Below are 21,063 nucleotides of genomic sequence, written 5' to 3'. Positions count from 1 at the left end.
TTCTGATATAAATTCTCACAGTATCGGATATCTTGCTGTTCCGTGCGATGATGTACCATATGATACGTTTTTAATGATAGGCTTGCAGAGCCTGTGGAAAACTCGTATGCAAGACCGAAACTCAGAAATGCAGACCGAAATGCATTTCGTTCAAATGAGATGGAACGGAAGCACCATGAAGGCCGTGTTTGATTGCCAATAAATCCGCTTCAGCTGAGTGCATTGAAGTACTTCTTGCGGAAAGTATTTCTGAAATAGCCAATTTTAACTTCGCATATATTTCTTCTTTTCGATAAGAAGGGGTTCAGAGTCTCTCTAAACCACGTTCGCCACATTGCAAAGTGTTGTTCAGGATCTCACTCGACATACGTCCTGCCTCTTCGAGTAGCGAGGTGCTTCTGACGACGTGCAACTCCCATCCCCTCTCTAGCCCTACCACGTGACAAGCTTCTCAAACTTCACACATACACGTCTTTCTACTCTTACACTCCTAATGCTAACGCATTACAAAAAAACGAGATGTTCTGTACAGTGCCCGTCACACACACAAAATACACCCCAATACGCAACGTATAAACATACGCTACTAAACTATGCTTCAATACTCACTGAACTACAGTCTTCAATTTCCCACTTCACATAGATTCCAACTTGTTCGTTGGTACAAAACTGCACAACTGACGGGATACAAGGCAAAAAATGAAACATATGACTGTTCTTTTTTGTTTACCTTGTACCCCGTCTAGTCACACAGTTTCAAGCAATGCGTTCTTGTCAACCAGCCCTGCTAGCAACCCTCTTAATGTGCGTTTTTTAATTTGCAAAATTTTTGTTTCTCATACAAAATCGTGACTCTTTGACATTTTCAAGGAAGCTAAATATTGCACGCATGCGCCTATCTTTCACAAGCTCCTCACGAACTAGATTCCTGTCAACCAGATGCTTGAAGCCGACGACGATGTAGATGCTGGCATTATACGTCAACGGCAATGTATTCATGACATTTACGCTGGTGAAAGAGACGCTTTCGCATTCCTCTCCGGTGGCGTGGCGTGCCGTCGCAAAAGTTCGCGAACTTAATGCGACATAGCTCGCTCGTGGGATTATTCGCCAGCTACCACAAAGGCCGCTTAATGCCCGTAAGAGTTCGCTCGTCGAAACTATGCTTTCTTGCAGCAGCATCATGTCTAATCGTGGTAGTGCACTTGCCTCAAGTGAAAACACCGCCTTGGAGAAACATCGAAGCTGTAAGTGGCATTACATTGTTTTACTCAGCTAACGAAATAATTAGCTAGGAAGTGGATCATCTCTGTAACATCATGCTCAAACGCCTCAGTAACCTAAATAAATTAAGTAATTCACGTGATTACATACAGACGCCGTACCAATACTCAACAATTGATTTAATTTACTCCATTATATGAAAATACTGACACACTCGACTGCCCCACTAACCTCCTTGCTACGATGTGGCTTTTCTTTCTCACCTGGTATTTATTGTAGAGAGTGTAACGTTGCGAACAAAAAAAATGCACAAACACCATTCGTTACATACCATCATCGATCTGACGAGGACTTGGAAAGAACAACGCGTCCGAACCACGACGCACCTAGAGTTGTGCAAATATGCGCCATCGTATATATTAATTTACTGCGGGGTTCTGTGGGCCACGCAGGCTCTGTCTGGAATTCATGTATTTCTGAATATTTCTTTAGTAATATACCTTGAAATAACATAGCGGACAAGGATGACGCTGCGAGCATCGTAAAGGGCAAGTTCATCTTGAGAAAGTTTGTCAAGGCCACACCTACAACGGCGTTGCGCGTGACGGGGGTTATTATAACAAATAACGTTCAAATATCGAGGAACAGCTGAAATGTGCTAATTTCTTTCTCTCCCTCTGCTTCCTCTCTCTGTCTCTCTCCTTTCCGTAGGACAAGTCATCCACCGTTGTCAAGGACGACAACGACGCTAGGAGAGCGAGAATCAAGTCGGTGTGCGAGAGGCACCGTTCCTACCTGCCGCTGCAGCGCCCTACTCCTGGTATTGGCGTGAACCTGCCTTCTCCTAGTCGACGCACCGTGCAGTGCGACTCGAGCCAGTGCCCGCTGTTCGTGGACGACTCGCGTTCGCTGGCCTTCTGCTTTATCGCCAAGGTGGCGTCGACCAGCTTGAAAGGCATTTTCGCGCCCCTTCTCAACGTCACCGTTGACGGAAACGGCACCGACGCCCTGCACTGGTCTTTCCGCTACCAGACTCTCCGGTTTGGTCCCAGAACGCTGCTGCAGGGAAACCGAAGCCATTACACGAAGGTACCTCTCCATCTTCAATCATATGCAAATGATAAACCCCACTAAAGGACGTATCAATATATATATATATATCATCATCATCATCATCATCATCATCAGCCTGGTTACTGCCCACTGCAGGGCAAAGGCCTCTCCCATATTTCTCCAACAACCCCGGTCATGTACTAATTGTGGCCATGCCGTCCCTGCAAACTTCTTAATCTCATCCGCCCACCTACCTTTCTGCCGCCCCCTGCTACGCTTCCCTTCCCTTGGAATCCAGTCCGTAACCCTTAATGACAATCGGTTATCTTCCCTCCTCATTGGAAATTTGTACTTAAAGACAAACGGACGAAAGTCCGAGATGCGGGATTTAATGCCTCTGACATTCCATTGGAAGAGAGACGCTTCCTTGACCTCCTTAATGAACGAGTGTAGAGGAGCAGCCATGGTGCTTCTCAAGACCGGACAGTACTGGATTCAGGGCGTCCAGTATTTGAAGTGCGCCTCGAGCCGCCGGAGTGTGTATGGCGGTCAGTAGTACTCGTAGCGTGTTCATAAGGGCCCTTATCATGGTGACAACTTGTTTGTCGTCGTCTAGGGTGCTACCTGAAGGTGAAGCATGATTCGGTGAGCGTGCTACATCCTGTCGCTCCGCTGGTGGATCTAGCCGTGGCAATGGCGGCCACTCCTCGCTTGAGGCAATGATATTGGAGCCTTTCTGCTGAGAAACCTCATTGCTGCTATTGCTAGTTGTATGCGGAAGTATCGTCATTTGTGAACCAAACATTGACAACGCCATCCGCCTATCAGGATATGAAGCTTTCATGTCTGCTACCTGTAGCGAACGCAGCAAAGTCATCGTTTATATCAGATGCGATTTGACGTATGTTTCACACCCAGTCGCACCTGATGACGACAATCAGTACGTATGTTTGACGATAAAATGCAAGAACGTCGCACTCACGCTCGTAGGTGCCTACATTTCACCTTCGAGTCGATTTGACAACGCGAGACTAAGTGCAATTTTAACAGCGACAGCTGGACCATGGATTATTACCGGCGACTTCAATGCGCATCATCCGCTATGGGGAAGCTTAAAGATGGATTGCCGAGGAAGACGCCTACTATCCTTCGCGTCGGACCATGAGCTCTGCTGCCTAAATGATGGCAGTCCTACTTTTCTGCGGGGATTGACATACAGCAGCTGCCTGGACTTGACTTTTGTTTCAAGATGCCTCAGCGCCAGTGTGAAATGGTTCACGGACAACGAAACGCATGGTAGTGACCACGTCCCAACATATGTTAAAATTGACGGCATACGCAAGACACAGTCGACCACAGTTCTTCGTCACATTGACTGGCCTCAATACACGCTGCTCATGGAGAAGAATTGCCAAGAGATTCAGGACTGTCTACCTGGCAACATCGAAAAGCTAATTAACGCCGCTGCTCAAGAAGCCACCAGAGCTTCTAGGCCTATTCCCATGTTTTCTCATTTCGAAGCAGAATTGGAGCGGCTTCGAGCAATCCGCCGTCGCGCGGAACGAAGGTACAGGCGCACCAAGTCCATCTACGACCTAAGGGAGGCGAGACGAATACAGAAGAAGATCCAGCGTCGGATCAACTCCCTGCAGTCTCTCAGATGGAAAACCTTCTGCGATTCCCTTGATCCGCATAAACCCCTGTCACATATCTGGAGAACGGTGCGTGGTCTTCGAACGTCACCGCAACAACGCCACCCCTTCAAATGTCTGGCTCTCTACCAAGGTCGCCGAGAGATCGACGTAGCGGAGGACTTCTGTGTCAAGGTTGCTGGTCTGCCGCCATCGTTCGTTACACGTGATCCCGGTGATGTTCCAATCTCGCGGGATTCACGTATGGACAATCCGTTTACCATCGAGGAATTGCAGGCGGCGTTGGCAGCGTGCAGACGTTCCTCATCGCCTGGGCCTGACGGGGTGACATACGCAGCTCTCGGACACCTCGGTCAAACAGCCCGGCATGCTCTTCTAGGCGTGTACAATAATTCATGGCGTGAAGGACTGGTTCCTGCTGCATGGAAGTCCAGCCGCCTTGTGCCTCTGCTCAAACCAGGTAAATCACCCCTAGACGTGGCGTCTTATCGTCCCATTGCTCTGGCCAGTTGTCTCGGAAAGGTGATGGAGAGGATGGTGCTGACGCGGCTAGAGTGGTATCTAGAACACTACCGGTTATACCCTGACGCTATGGCAGGCTTTCGACGCGGACGCTCTTCTATAGACAACGTCATCGACCTTGTCACGTCTGTTCAGCACGAAAAAAGCCTAAGGAGGCTGTCAGCGGCAATGTTCCTGGATGTTAAAGGCGCTTATGATAACGTAACCCATCGAGCCATCCTAGACGCTCTGGGCAATGTCGGCCTAGGCGGCCTTGTTTTTCGGTGGATACTCAGCTTCTTGAAGGACAGGTCTTTCTTTGTGCAAACAGAGGATGGTGCGTCATCACAACACAACACCTGCCGTGGCGTACCACAAGGTGGAGTCTTGAGCCCCACTCTATTTAACCTCGTGCTCATCGACCTGGTTCACATCCTTCCGCAGTCCGTCCATGTGTCGATCTATGCAGACGATATATGCATTTGGTCATCAGGAGCGACGCGTCCCCAGGTGCGCGCCAGACTTCAAAAAGCGGCCACACTAACATCAGGCTATCTTCGAGCGCGAGGCCTGGAGGTGTGCTCCGAGAAGTGCTCTATGGTCGCTTTCACGCGCAAAGCAATGAAACCGTACGTTGTCAAAATTAATGGACATCCGATTGCCTACGAGAAGACGCACCGCTTTCTAGGGGTGATAATAGATCGAGACCTCTCCTGGAGTCCTCATGTCTCGTACCTAAAAAGGAAATTACTCATGATGACTCACGTGCTCAGATTTCTTGCAGGAAAGTCGTGGGGTGCGTCTGTGAGTGCGATGCTCCAACTCTATAATGCACTGTTCCTCGGTTTCCTGCGCTATAGCTTACCTGTACTGGGTGGGACCAGTAAGACCAACCTCCGTGCCCTCCAGTCTGTACAAGCTCAAGCTCTGCGAATTTGCCTTGGACTTCCCAGATGTGCATCCACGGCAGCAACAATAGCCATCGCGCACGACCACCCCATCGATACGTATCTTCAAGTCGACGCTTTAAGGATGCATATCAGACACTTCGCGCGACTTCCATCGCATCATCTCGCCTCCCTTCCTGCCACTCGACCTCGTTCAGCGTTTAGCAGGATTATTGCCGCCAACCACGGAACTTTACCATCAAGCTTGACGCCTGCAGCACGACCATCTCTACCGCTGTGGTGCCTTCATCCACTCCAGGCTCTTCTTCATATTCCCGGTATCAAAAAGAAAACGGAGATGTCATCTTTTGCCCTCAAACAAACCGTGCTTTCATTCCTTCATGACAAACACAAAGAACGCATCCACGTTTACACGGATGGTTCTGTCTGCTCTAATAGCTCAGCTGGAGCAGTGGTTATTCCCGCAGAGTCTGTCACCCTCAAGTTCAAGACGTCTCACGTAACATCATCGACGGCTGCAGAACTCGCAGCTATCCGTGCTGCTTTAGAGTTTATTAGTCACAAATCGTCACAGTCATGGTCCCTCTTATGTGACTCGAAGGCAGCTCTCCAGTGTCTGATGTCCCCTTTCAACCACGGACCAAATATGCAACTAGTGGCAGACATCCGACTACTCCACCATCAAGCAATCAACAAAGGGCACAACGTCATCTACCAGTGGATACCGGGTCATTGCGGAATTGCGGGCAATCATCATGCGGATGACGCCGCCCGATCGGCCCACGACGGTGCCCGCGTTGTACCACTACCACTGTCACGAACAGACGCAGCCACAAGTCTTCGCTCTCTCGCCCGCGAGCTTACGCAGAATCTGTGGAACACCAGTGAGTTCACGAACGAACGTCTCCACAGACTGGATCCATGTCTGCAACTCCGGCTACCACCAGGGTTACCACGAGCGGAAGCAACACTTCTGTGCCGCCTGTGGCTCGGCGTCGCTTTCACGAACTCCTATTCATTCCGTATTGGAATGGCCGACAGCCCTACTTGCGGAACCTGCGACTGCGAGGAGACGATTCAGCACCTCCTTTGTGACTGTCCCAGCTACAAAGTGCCAAGAACAGTGCTCGTAACCGCGCTCGAAAAACTGGACAATCGCCCCTTTACAGAGGAGAAGGCTCTAGGACACTGGTCCAGACGGGCTTCGGCACTCAAGGCCTTAAAGGCTTTGCTGAAGTATCTAAGGACTTGCGAATTGTGCGATCGCCTTTGAGTGTTGTATCGTGTAGTATCGCGGTACTGCGTGAATTTCCTTAATTTTTTTTCTCCTCTTCTTCTTCTTTCTCCTTTTACTCCCTTTACCCCTTTCCCCAGCACAGGGTAGCCAGCCAGTACTTACACTGGCTAACCTCCCTGTCTTTCCTCCTCTTTGTCTCTCTCTCTCTCTCTCTTCCCTCCTCATTACATGTCCTGCCCATGCCCATTTCTTTTTCTTGATTTAAACTAAGATGTCATTAACTCCCGTTTGTTCCCTCACACAATCTGCTCTTTTCTTATCCCTTAACGTTACACCTATTATTCTTCTTTCCATAGCTCGTTGCGTCGTCCTCAATTTGAGTAGAACCCTTTTCGTAAGCCTCCAGGTTTCTGCCCCGTAGGGGAGTACTGGTAAGACACAGCTATTATAGACTTTTCTCTTGAGGGATAATGGCAACCTGCTGTTCATGATCTGAGAATGCCTGCCAAACGCACCCCAGCCCATTCTTATTCTTCTGATTATTTCCGTCTCATGATCCGGATCCGCCGTCACTACCTGCCCTAAGTAGATGTATTCCCTTACCACTTCCAGTGCCTCGCTACCTATTGTAAATTGCTGTTCTTTTCCGAAGCTGTTAAACATTACTTTAGTTTTCTGCAGATTCATTTTTAGACCCACTCTTCTGCTTTGCCTCTCCAGGTCATTGAGCATGCATTGCAATTGGTCCCCTGAGTTACTAAGCAAGGCAATATCATCAGCGAATCGCAAGTTACTAAGGTATTCTCCATTAACTTTTACCCCCAATTCTTCCCAATCCAGGTCTCTGAATACCTCCTGTAAACATGCTGTGAATAGCATTGGAGAGATCGTATCTCCCTGTCTGACGCCTTTCTTTATTGGGATTTTGTTGCTTTCTTTGCGGAGGACTACGGTGGCTGTGGAGCCGCTATATATATCTTCCAGTATTTTTACATACGGCTCATCTACACCCTGGTTCCGTAATGCCTCCATGACTGCTGAGGTTTCGACAGAATCAAACGCTTTCTCGTAATCAATGAAAGCTATATATAAGGGTTGGTTATATTCTGCACATTTCTCTATCACCTGATTGATAGTGTGAATATGATCTATTGTTGAGTAGCCTTTACGGAATCCTGCCTGGTCCTTTGCTTGACAGAAGTCTAAGGTGTTCCTGATTCTATTTGCGATTACCTTAGTAAATAGTTTGTAGGCAACGGACAGTAAGCTGATCGGTCTATAATTTTTCAAGTCTTTGGTGTCCCCTTTCTTATGGATTAGGATTATGTTAGCGTTCTTCCAAGATTCCGGTACGCTCGACGTCATGAGGCATTGCGTATACAGGGTGGCCAGTTTCTCTAGAACAATCTGCCCCCCATCTTTCAACAAATCTGTTGTTACCTGATCCTCCCCAGCTGCCTTCCCCTTTGCATATCTCCCAAGGCTTTCTTTACTTCTTCCGGCGTTACCTGTGGGATTTCGAATTCCTCTAGACTATTTTCTCTTCCATTATCGTCGTGGGTGCCACTGGTACGGTATAAATCTCTATAGAACTCCTCAGCCACTTGAACTATCTCATCCATGTTAGTAATGACATTGCCGGCTTTGTCTCTTAACGCATACGTCTGATTCTTGCCAATTCCTAGTTTCTTCTTCACTGTTTTTAGGCTTCCTCCGTTCCTGAGAGCATGTTCAATTCTATCCATATTATACTTCCTTATGTCAGCTGTTTTACGCTTGTTGATTAACTTCGAAAGTTCTGCCAGTTCTATTCTAGCTGTAGGGTTAGAGGCTTTCATACATTGGCGTTTCTTGATCAGATCTTTCGTCTCCTGCGATAGTTTACTGCTATCCTGCCTAACGGAGTTACCACCGACTTCCATTGCAGACTCCTTAATGATGCCCACAAGATTGTCGTTCATTGCTTCAACACTAAGGTCCTCTTCCTGAGTTAAAGCCGAATACCTGTTCTGTAGCTTGATCTGGAATTCCTCTATTTTCCCTCTTACCGCTAACTCATTGATCGGCTTCTTATGTACCAATTTCTTCCGTTCCCTTCTTAGGTCTAGGCTAATTCGAGTTCTTACCATGCTGTGGTCACTGCAGCGCACCTTGCCGAGCACGTCCACATCTTGTATGATGCCAGGGTTAGCGCAGAGTATGAGGTCTATTTCATTTCTAGTCTCCCCGTGCGGGCTCCTCCACGTCCACTTTCGGCTATCCCTCTTGCGGAAGAATGTATTCATTATCCTCATATTATTCTGTTCCGCAAACTCTACTAATAACTCTCCCCTGATATTCCTAGTGCCTATGCCATATTCCCCTACTGCCTTGTCTCCAGCCTGCTTCTTGCCTACCTTGGCATTAAAGTCGCCCATTAGTATAGTGTATTTAGTTTTCACACTACCCATCGCCGATTCCACGTCTTCATAGAAGCTTTGGACTTCCTGGTCATCATGACTGGATGTAGGGGCGTAGACCTGTACAATCTTCATTTTGTACCTCTTATTAAGTTTCACAACAAGACCTGCCACCCTCTCGTTAATGCTATAGAATTCCTGTATGTTACCAGCTGTATTCTTATTAATCGGGAATCCGACGCCTAGTTCTCTTTTCTCCGCTAAGCCCCGGTAGCACAGGACGTGCCCGCTTTTTAGCACTGTATATACTTCTTTTGGCCTCCTAACTTCACTTAGCCCTATTATATCCCATTTACTTCCCTTTAATTCCTCCAATAGCACTGCTAGACTCGCCTCACTAGATAACGTTCTAGCGTTAAACGTTGCCAGGTTCATATTCCAATGGCGGCCTGTCCTGAGCCAATGATTCTTAGCACCCTCTGCTGCGTCGCAGGTCTGACTGCCGCCGTGGTCACTTGCTTCACAGCTGCTGGGGACTGAGGGCCAGGGTTTGATTGTGTTGTTCATATAGGAGGTTGTGACCAAGTACTGCACCAGGGTGGCCAATCCTGCTCTGGTGAGGGAGTGCGTTACCGGTTCTGGTCACCGGGATCAGGCCGCACTCCAGGCCTGCTTATGCAATTTTATCAATATATATATATATATATATATATATATATATATATATATATATATATATATATATATATATATATATATGTGTGTGTGTGTGTGTGTGTGTGTGTGTGTGTGTGTGTGTGTGTGTGTGTGTGTGTGTGTGTGTGTGTGTGCTACGTCGCTCTATGCAAACGCTGCTTTCAATGGTAGGTGGTTCATTCGATTTGACGGACGCTATTAGCACAAGCAAGCAAATTAAACAAATGCATTATCAAAGAATTGACAAGTACCTTTGCTAAGGTTTTTTCGATTATGGTACATGTTTATAACAGAAAATATGAGCATATTTATTCGAAGAGAACTACGTTTTGTTTGATACTTCTAAAACATTTTTCTTCGGAGATATTCGTCATCAAAGTTCGCACTGTGTGCCCTCATTTCACCCGATGCGAACACGAATCTTCTATGTGACGTATCTGATTGATTGAGCAAGGGGAAAGCCAGTCTTGTTTTTGCCAACAGAGAGCAGGAGCGCAGCTACAGTAAACTATAGCGCAGCTGTTATCTCCGCCACGCTTCTACATTGGCATGCTGTACGAAACCATCTACGTCACATGGGAGGGGGAGGGGGAGGCTTCATCTGTGTGCTAAAACTACGGTTTCTGCATGCGAAAATAGCGTACCGAGCGTCAAACTTTATTATGACATTCTCTGAACACAAACGCTATAGCAGTATCCAGCAAAATGTGATTGCCACCGAATAGACGTGTGTTACTCTTTCGAAGAAAACTGTATCACAAGAGCGATAACTTAAATAATTTAGGCAGAAACCATAGAAGATGATTGTCGACGTCAGCGACAGGTTGACTGTGTAACCTGAGGGGTGGGCATGTCTACATGCAGTCCGTGATCCACGAAACCTCAAGGGCCCATCAGCAGACACACGAAGTGGCAATTTCACTGCCAACCACAACGCCAAATTATACTTACGCTAATATCACAGCAGTCCAATTGACTTCACTCCGGCTGTAGCCAGCACCCTGGCTGTAACGTCGTTGCGATGGCTCGAGCTTAATAATTTTACAAGCACGATAAATTATAGGCCAGTACAGGCGCCTGTCCTGTCCTTCTTGTTCGTGTTATTTATAGGCTAATCTTAAATTCGAATATTGTTCGAACTATTCCGAAGCAGCCACCCTCAACGTGATGGCGTCTGTTGTGGTTGGGGCGCCCGCCATCCTCACCGTCTCCTCCCCTAACGCAAGACATTACCCGCGGGTGCGCCGAACAATCGGATGTCTTGCTCCGCTCCTCCTCTGCACCTGCGCATTCGGTCATTGCACTTTACTCTCCTCGCGATTTTTTCTGAGTGAGATCGGCTGAAGTTCATCAGAAGTGGGTGACGTAGCCGAAGAAATCTATCGCTTCAGGACTACGAGTATTTTATATAAAACCAGGCTGTAGCCGAAATTGTGGCCTTTTAGGGCCATATGAACAGTGAAAGAGGTCACAAATCAGTTTACGAGTACATTGCATCGAAGCGGGCGCATTCCCTTTGAAAGAAGAGTACATTTCGAGAGCATGGGCCTGAAGGCAGGAAAATAGCAGGGAACAAACGTGACACAGCGCTCCCGCCGGCCACAGCATGCAGAACTCCTGACCTCACAACGCTCTCGCACCGCAGAACGTGCGTCTCTCACAGCTTATTGGCATTTGGTCACGAACGCGCCCGCTCGAAAACGAAAACGAGAGAAAGAGCCAATGATAGCTTAGCCAGATTAAAACCACATAAATTGTCATACAAATGAATTAAAGGAATGACGCACTTTACGGTTTATATTTGTTGGTGAGAATGTTTAGATAGTGCTTGTTGTTTCATTGCGCAGTTCTATATAGAACAACACCGGCAACCGGCACATGTGCGGTGCATGCATGGGCGGTTCTACGTAGTACGTACACGCCGACTCGATGGGTGGTGGCTGTTCTGTGTGTAGAGCCATGCCTTCCTTTTACAGAGGAGCTCTGTATGTCTACCCTACCGTGCATGTTTCAATGTCCGTGCCTCAAAACTCCCGCACCCTCTATGAGGAGGCAAAGCAAACTAGTAAGGCATGTGCTGTACGTAGTACGTACACGCCGACTCGATGGGTGGGGGCTGTTCTGTGTGTAGAGCCATGCCTTCCTTTTACAGAGGAGCTCTGTATGCCTACCCTACCATGCATTTTTCAATGTCCGTGCCTCAAAACTCCCGCACCCTCTATGAGGAGGCAAAGCAAACTAGTAAAGCATGTGCTGACACCTGGCGTTGCAAGAGGAAAGCTAACAAACCACCCAATACATAGTTTCGTACAATAATTACTAGAGGCAACTCTGGCGCTAGTGTCTACGAGAGCTGCAATACGGACGGTTCAGTCAGCGTGGGAATTATGAGAAGTACTTGGATTTGCTTAAACTTCGTCCTTTTAGCTTTAAACGTCTTGTAAAACGACTTTGTAAATTTGTCATGTTCAGCAATGTACTGTGTAATAAATGATTAAATAAATATTATTAAAATCATCCGCAGGCAGGATTCGAACACATGACTTGTAGCCCAGAAGCCCGCCATCGAAGTCATTACGCCACGGGCCCTGTTTCTCTTTATTGGCTCATTTGCAAGTGCACTCATTATGAACACCGGAGTATTGTGCAATTAAGGCATATGTAACATCTGCCAGCCGGCATGGTTGCAATCACGTGTAGTTTCAGTGGCTCAGCTCCTTACGGGCAGCGCACTGGCGTCTGAAATTTCATAACATGCCCTACTTGACGTATAAAAAGCTTTTAAAGAAGTGCACACACCATATTCTCGCGCGATTATTATTTCTTTTTCTCTTGGGTAATACACATCCGCTAGTAGACCACAATAACGGCCGGCCTATACATGCGTGATCGTGTCCCCCGTGATTTATTATTGCATGATTTTCATAACACCTTGCGAGATTTCAAGATTGTTGCCGGAAGGGGTGGATAATCTTTTTGGAGGGACGTAAACAATGCGTGCCCGACCTCACGGCGTCCATGCGAACCACCAAAGCGCTGACAACAACGAATTTGTTCGCCGCTTGCCCCGGGTTTCACTCGCGTGTCCACGTTCTTCAACGCCGGAGCTAGGTGGGAGACGCGCACTTGCGTCTCCCCGGTCGTCTTTCGTGAAAAAATTGGCAGTGGGTTAGCTCGCCTATGCCAGGATATACGTAGCAAAAGCTAAGGCATAGCATGGTTCTCCTTAGTTAATCTTGATTGCAAGTCCAGGTTAGTGTAGTTGTCTAGCTATGTTGCAGCGTTTAGCCAGTCGTTCGGCGCACTCGTCTATTTCCTGGGCGATTCGTTTCCTCTTCATCTCGTTCTGATGTCGATTCCAGGCCTCCTCCTGCTTATCAGAATTGTCGCCGTCCATACTTCCGCCTCAACTGTGGTTGCGGCACACGCGGGCTCTTCTTTTCAATCCTCCGACATGTTATCAGGCATGCGACGCAGCTGGCGAAGCGAGCGGAGGCGAGCGCAACGACGAGGAACGTTGTGTGACGTCATACCAAATGGCAACGGCGGAGAGGCGCGGCGCTGCGCAGCGGCGGAACACCTGTGGCTCGGTGCTACTAGTGGCGCATGCCTCCTCTTGCTTATCATAATTGTCACCGTCCATACTGCAGCCTCAACTGTGGTTGCGGCGCACGCGAGTCTCCTTTTCAATCACTTTAAAGTCCTCCAACATGTTATCGGGCATGCGACGCAGCTGAAGCGAGTGGAGGCGAACGCAACGACGAGGAACGCGATGTGACGTCATGTGCCTCCTCGGAGCACGGCCACGGCGAAATCGCAAGTTCACGGCCAGTAAAGCTTTCGCTTTAAAATGCGTTGCCGCCTGCATCTTTAACGTCACAAGTGCTGGGCGATGGGCCGTGCATCAATTTGCTTACTTTCCGCGTGTTAGGTTATTTCGTCTAATGACGGTTAAGGAATTCAAAACTTCTGAAACCGGAAACGAGGCGCCATAATAACCGCAGCGGGCACGTGGTGTTCCGGATTGTTATCGGAGGAGTAGGAGGGGGAGTGTTGCTCGCTGCAGGCAAACCTGACCTTGCAAAATTTTGCCGAAATTTGGTCTTCCTCGTGCTTATGTCACATTAATTTTAGATTACATTGTGAGGTTTAGCGTGCAAAAGCCACAATATTATTATGATGACCCCCCCCCCCCCCTCCCAGTCGGATACTCTGGAATAATTTTTACCACCTGGGGAACCCTGAACTGGTCTCACGCGGCACACAGGCGTACACTTTGTCTTTCTTTTCACTTCACCCCCACCAAAATTGGGCCAGCGCGGCCGGGATTTTATTCCGCGTCCTCGGACACATCTATTTCATGGATTCGAGGGAAGTCGCCATCGCCAAAAACACTGTAATATTCTATACTACCGAAACTACGAGCTCTGTCATGGTCCCATTTCTGCATATTATATTATTCGTATAGCTCCCCTCCATCGTTCTGCCTTTCGCAAAATGTTGTCTGCAAAACAATGCGGACTTTACCCACAATTACCTCAAGAAGTTTTCTACCTAGGTTCATCTCTCACAATGCTAAATGAGGCAGGCGCGCAATCTCTGACAGAGGCAGATCTATAAAATTAAAGATCCGAGGAGCAGGGACCATTACTATTCTAAGTGCACAGCCGCGCGCTTGTTCACCAGCGACGTCTGATCAGCAGCTGAGTGTTTATGAACACTTGCTTCTCTTTTTCGAAGAGCTTTATGCGTGCCTCTTCTTCACCCGGGCTCTGTACCCGCCCATGTTGTCAGCGGGAAACTGGGTCGTGAGGAGCAGCGGAGTCCTGCACATGATGTCACTCGCTATGTCACAAACACACGTGACGTCACAAACACAGCACCGCGTCCATGCTCCTGTCGCGAGACGCTCTCGGTCTCCTTTCAAGAGCGATACAGAGGAAGGAAAGAACGGCAGGTCAACCATACGCTCATCCGGTTTAATGCCATACGCTGAGGAAGGAGGCATAAATGGAAAGAAGGCAGGAGAGTCCGCAGCAACAGCGCGCACATGCGCTGGTGAAAACTTCTCAGGCGCCGGCAGAAGTGAAAGTATATGCGCACAAGAAAGAAATGAAATCGCAGGTAAAACGAACGAACAAATCTGCATGTAATGTTTTTTGTGGGAACTTTCTGATCGCGTGATCTTAACAACTAGCGATATATATGTTGACTAAGGCTGAAGATCTTAAGTTGCCAGCGATTCACAGTCTAGCGCCTTTACAATGAACAGGTCTACAACGAAATGACCTGTATAACGAATTATTAATTCTGTCGTGGTTCCATCGTAAGCTACGCGGGGAACGACCTTTACAGAGTGACCTGCATAACGAATGATTTCGGAGGCCCCGACCGCTTCGTTATAAAGGCGTTCGGCTGTGTATCTTAGCTAAAGTTGAGGTTCGTCGTTACGTGCTTGCTCTTGCTCTGTTCTCACCTAATTATTACAGTACTGTGTTACATTGAATTCCGGAGTTTTACTTGCCAAAACCACGATTTGAATAGGTTATATGGTGCTGTAGTTTAGAGCAGCCAGAAATAGACCTTCTTAACATTCCCTCGAGATGTTATTTCTCATTTTGTGTCCCAACCTGGCACGCCCGGCAGGCGCTGTTCGTGAGGCATCCGTTCGAGCGCCTCGTGTCCACCTACATCGACAAGGCGCTCAGGGGCCCCGAGGAGATGGCGTGGGCCTACAAACTCCACTGGTACAAGATCCCCGGAGTGTATGCCAAGCGGCGCAGCCCGACGTTCTCTGAGTTCGTGGAATACGTGCTGGCGACGACTGCGGAGAACGCGGACGAGCACTGGTATCCGTATTACGCGCTGTGCCAGCCCTGCCTCCTGGACTACGACTTCGTCGGCAAGCTAGAGACAGCGGGCAGGGACTTCCCGCTGTTCTTCTCGCTCGTGGACATCGGAGGGAAGGCGGACGTTCTCGCTCACGACAACACACGGCACGAAGTGCGCGGGATTAGCGCGACAGACACGGAGTACTACTTCAAGCAGCTGTCGTTCCACCAGGTCATGAGACTGTACGCCTGGTACTTTTACGACTTCGAGCTGTTCGGCTACGACTTCAGGGAATATCTACCGTAGCCTATAAGGAAGGGAGGAAAAGAACGAAGGGAAGAAAGGAAAACCACGCGGACAGGTGGATGGACAAGCAAACAGGCAGATTAAACGCGACGTTCATGTGCAGGATAACAATCGAGGTTATAACTGTAGGGGCAAGCGCTAACTCTAGGACGTGTTGTGGCTGCGCGGAGAGTGTGTATCGCATCCCACACTATCAATTTTTTAATTCACGTCTTCACCAGGAGCACGGCTATTAAATGATATGCACAGTAAACACGTGCTATACGTGCGTTTAATTTATAGCCCGGTTGGCTGGAAATCATCGAGAAAGCGAAAAATGCTCTCCTGAAATTACGCATGTGCGCGTGCGTGTATGCGTGTGTGTGTACGTGCGTGTGTTGCAAGTATCACTGTAATAACATAGTGCGAGGAAGGGTGCTACGCTATAGCGGGCGCTCTTTCTCATTACCACGGCCAGCGATAGAAAGCGATATTCCTCCTCTGCATTTTCGCACACTGGCACCATTGGCGTTGGAAGCGTGGCTCGCGACGTTTCGGCGAAAGCTATGACGTAATTTCTGCTGCCGAAGGAAGACTGGCTGACGTGTGGATGAGTGCGCGGAGGCCTTAAACTGAAATGTGGGCTGTTTTCTTAGCGTGCGGCCATCGGGGTAACATTTTGCGGGCGCGAACGTCAACACGTGTTCTACGCACCGTGCTAGTTTCTCTAAAGGGCCCGTCACCAGGTCTGGCCGTTTCGAACTGACAAGCGCAGTGCATACAATGCGCGCTAACGATCGTGCCTTCAAAGTATTACACCGCTACGCACTGCGAAAAGAGCTGACATTTCAAACCTAACGCCCTGCGACCTTCTCGTCGCGGGCGACGCGCTCCCAGCCGAGGAGTTGACGTCAGTCGCGCATGTGTGACTGCGTAGTTAACCGTGCTGGGACGTTACTCATAGTGTCACGTGACTGAGAATCATCCTAGGCAACAGCAGTTGTTTGTGTGATTTGTTACTTCAACAGACTGATTAAAGTTTAGAGAAATAATAAAACCGTTAAACCCAATGTATGCCTGTCTCTGTGTTACTTCGTGCCGTAGCAAAAGAGATGCACTTCTTTGATGATGAATGATGATGAGTGGATGGGTGATAAGGTGAATGGGGTAACCTGCGGCCTTATAAGGCGTTCCACTTGCACGCAGAAACTCGTGCTCAGCAGCTGCACGCAAGTTTTATTCCCAAGCCCACGCGTAGGCACGACAGAATAATACCGCATTTCACAATTTTTGAGTGCCCCGACGCGAAATATAAAACCGGTTTTGCAGATCGTGGATTGTAGTGCCAGCAAACATGATCCGCCCCAAATTTCATGCACAAGTCAAGAAACTGTAATCTATTATTACTCGCCAGCTCGGAGGTGAATTTTAGACCCATGCCTTCTGCAATCGACAATGTCAATCGCAATCGACAATGTCTTCCACTCTCTGTGACGCACTGTCAATCATCTGTCAATAAAAATAAAATAACCGTCCTCATACCTGAAGACTGATACACCCTCTTGAAGCATGGCGTTTACAGCAGCATATACCGCGCCAAGAAAAATAGAAATTAATATTGGCGCCATGCAAGAACCTATACAAACACCTGCTTTTTGCATATACAGTTTTCCGTGCCAAATAAAGAAGGTAGATTTTAAGTGGAAGGTCAAAATTTCTAAAAAGGACTCAACCGAAACACTACATCTATTCCTAAAGGCAAGTTCGTCGTTAGATTCTACAATGCAATCTTCAACACGGCTTAACAATTTGTCGTGCGGCAAGGAATAATACAGATCAACTACGTCAATGCTGAAGGCCGTGAAGCCAGCAAGGTCATTCCTGTTAAGGTGCTCCACTATGATATCAGAGTTGTTAACATAAAAAGGGTCTGTTATGGTTAGCGCGTGTGTTTTTTTTTACGTCCTTTGTGTTTTGAGTGCTCTAAGTTTTTATTATAATGCCTTACCCACTAGCCCGTACATGCATCCTTCTGAGATGCACTTCTGTTTTGTCTTCTTGTTTCCTTGTCGTGCAATCGCGCGCGCAGAGAGCGAAACTATGACATTTTCTGCCGTGTTCCAGCACGCAGTCATGTTCTGTGTTCGCGTGGCACTGACTTATACAGCTAGTCAGGTATTCTTGTGCACAACCAGGCAAATGCAAGAGCTCGCGCGCGAGGCTTTGTCACCGTAAGTGCGTCGCACAGCAAAAAAGGCGAGAGAGAAAAAAAAAACGAAGGCGGGGTCCGTGACGTGTGTGTCACGCGATCCTGTATCTCCGGTACGGGAGAACGCAGGGAAGGACTTCTGCTCGCGGAGGCTAGACGGGGCCATTACGGCTGCCACCAATTGCTACGAGCTGGTACATCCAGTTGTTACGGGGACGGGGTTTCGGCGACCTTCAACAGCGTCTGCTTAGAAGCTCGAACCAGATTGACCGTCGGAGAGGGTCCGGCAGGGAAGACGAGATGATGCAAAAACAAATAACAGAAGTTTAATACATCGTTGTGGGTGAGCGGCGTGCTCCATGACAAAAAGTACAGAAACGTTCAGCCTGCATACTCCTGCGCGCGAGGGCAGAGAAGATCTGTTCGTGCCGTCTGCCTGGTCTTCTTATACGCTGCACCATCCGGGCAACCGCTTTCTCTTTTGCTTCCTGGTAGAGGGCCTTGTCAGCCTACTGGTTAGTTCACATAGATTAATACGGAGAAAGACCCCTCTCTGGCAATACACTCAGAGGAATTCGGAGGAAACCCACTCACTGATGCAGAGGTGGGGAGCTTAGGTCACGTCGGGTCAACACGCTGGTCAACTCACACAGGAATTTGGAGATGAAGCCCTCCCTGGCGTAGAGGGAGTGAACGTAGGACAAAGGAGAGTAGGATTTGCACTAGTGCGTACTCCCGTCGAACGCACTCAACGGACAAGACTTTTCATGTTGACGAGAGTGACGATTACGCACGTCGTGCCTCAGGCGCTTGGCATCCGTTTCCTTCATCAACGCAAACGGTAAACAGTAGCAGAGGCAAGTGCAGAGATGGTCTCTATTGGCACGATGACTCTCGCCTCCTGAAATCATGGGTTCGCGGCACTGTACTTCTATCTAGGCCTTAGAGTATCCTTAGTCGTTCCTCGAGCAACCTTAAGTTCCTTAGTAATTGCAGAGACACGTCATCCCCCCATTTTCTATTATGAGGACGGCTGAAAACTGTCGACACTACTTCGGCGTATCGGTGCAGCACAAAAGGCACCCACTTGCAAGTGCACTAATTGAGAGAGGCAAGGCGAACATCGATGCGGTGATTCAAGTTGCACAAAGATCTTCTACCACATCACCGAATTTTGGTTCTCAGATATCTCTTAGCTTCCATGGCGACTCGTAGCTCCAAAAATTGAACTTTCGATTGAGGGAATTATTCGCAAACGAGATATGTTTATGCTAGCAGCACAACAACTGGCGTTATACCAAATATATTATTGATACCTTGGCTATATTCAAGCGTATACACATGGTTATTGCCAAACAAATACTTATACAGAAGCTGTATAGAACAATTTCTTTGTGATTCCAGAATGGAACCAAATACAAATGTTTAAACTATCTCCCACGACGTCATCAACAACAGGAGGGCTTTTTGCAGTATTGCCTTTGTTACGCTACAAAAAAATCAATGCAGAAAGGGGAACAATGGGTCATCCTTTGTGACTCGCAGGTAGCTTTGTCTTCAGTTCATATGTGACAAATGCAATTCCCAAAACATGGCGTTAGTTAACGAGATACTAAAGGAACTCACAAAAGCAAGCGAAGAAAATCGCACAGTAATGTTCCAATGAATACCTGGCCACTGCAATGTCCCTGGGTATGTTGCAGCAGACAAGGTAGCTGGACAATCGCATGTTAATAACGCCACGCATGGTCTCCCTTTAACAGATGGCGAATTTCACCGCATACTAAACCGCCGTATTCACTAACGCTCCTTTCTTTACTCATAAGGGTGGCCTTTCGTAAGGAGAACTTAAGTTAAAGTGTGAGGAAAGGTCCTTCAAAAACCCACCTTACGATATTTTAAGGCCACCTTCAGAAAGGCGTCCTTATCTGAATAAGTGTGTGACATGGGAGTGAGGCTATGCACATTTTTGCGCTTTAATCTTCTGTGCATATACGTAAAATTTATTCCTGCAATAAAATACTAGTAAAACTGATCCCCAGCACTCCTACAAGCAAGCACCGCCAACTTTAGGCAGAAAGTTTACCCGTTGTTGACTCAACTTTGTTTTCGGCTGGCCACTATGCAGCGTTGCCGGCGTGCCGTCACAACAACATGCTTAAGCATGCTTGCTGCTTTTCACGTTGTCCCTTTTATTGTGTGTTTACTTCGCGAAGCCGGTCGGTACTTTTTATTGTTTGGACTTTTTCTTTTCGTGTTTTTCCTTCTTGTGTTGTCTATTTTTGTGTAATAATAATTTCGTAACAAGAAAAATTGTTATGGAGGGGAAAAAAAGAATAAATTTTAGCGAGGAGGAGCGAAGCGTGCTTATCGATCTGGTAAGCACGCTTCGTCACAAGGACCTCGTCGAAAACAAACGGACGGACGGGGTGTCCTTAGACAAAAAAAAAAAAAAAAAAGACGTGGGAGCAGATCACGGACGAATACAACTGCCGGCCCAATGTTCGATTTCGCACCGAACCCCAACTTCGCAAATGTTGGGATAATCTAAAAGAAAAGTGGAGGAAAGGGAAGGCTGACGACATGAAGGAAGTGTTTACAACAAGTGAGCTCGTGTTCTCTCAGTTCCGTTTTCGCTACTCGCTACTTTTGCTTGAATAAAGCTACATTTTGCTGATAGTGAGGCTTCTTGGTGTATGCCTAAAGCGGCTTAGCCGCGTCAGCTCTGTCGCCGTGCCAGAGTAAGTTGCTTCGGTGAAATATGGCATGTGATTGTTCGCACCTTGCTTCGAGACTTATCATTTCTGTTGTTGTAGATGTCGCGCTCTCGAACGCAAGCACGCACTTTTATAGCGTGCTCGCGTGGCCGTGGCTTAACGGCGTGTACCAAGCGCGTGTTTACATAAACGCGAGCTCGAGTCCACACTGGCCGTCGCCAAATTAGCCACTGCCCGTAGACGGCGACGAGTCCACTGCCATTCACGCAAATATCGCAAAAGTAATGATTAAAGCATGTTCACGCTTAGCACGACGCTAGCCGTGTGCAGTTAATTCACAAATGATTGGC

The 21,063-nt window shown here is 47.9% G+C and overlaps 1 protein-coding gene across 2 annotated transcripts in view; it reads left to right on the top strand.

Annotated features, from left to right (window-relative positions):
• The window catches only part of LOC135896765 (carbohydrate sulfotransferase 12-like), a 164,005-nt gene extending 147,885 nt beyond the window's left edge, over positions 1-16,120 (top strand). Inside the window, exons 1-3 of one of the 2 annotated variants that reach the window (XM_065425276.1) lie at positions 1,039-1,247; positions 1,936-2,313; positions 15,317-16,120. In XM_065425276.1, coding sequence (XP_065281348.1) covers positions 1,080-1,247; positions 1,936-2,313; positions 15,317-15,808 — 1,038 coding nt within the window. In that variant the 5' untranslated portion in view covers positions 1,039-1,079 and the 3' untranslated portion in view covers positions 15,809-16,120. Of the gene's footprint in view, positions 1-1,038; positions 1,248-1,935; positions 2,314-15,316 lie in introns of those variants that run through there. The other variant, XM_070532257.1, reaches the window with a different exon arrangement.
• The last annotated feature ends 4,943 nt before the right edge of the window (positions 16,121-21,063 follow it).

This window comes from Dermacentor albipictus, chromosome 1 (genome assembly GCF_038994185.2).
Source record: "Dermacentor albipictus isolate Rhodes 1998 colony chromosome 1, USDA_Dalb.pri_finalv2, whole genome shotgun sequence".
Taxonomy (NCBI): Eukaryota; Metazoa; Arthropoda; class Arachnida; order Ixodida; family Ixodidae; genus Dermacentor; species Dermacentor albipictus.
Note: the sequence above shows the minus strand (reverse complement) of the source record. Positions and strands in the feature narration are given on the sequence as shown.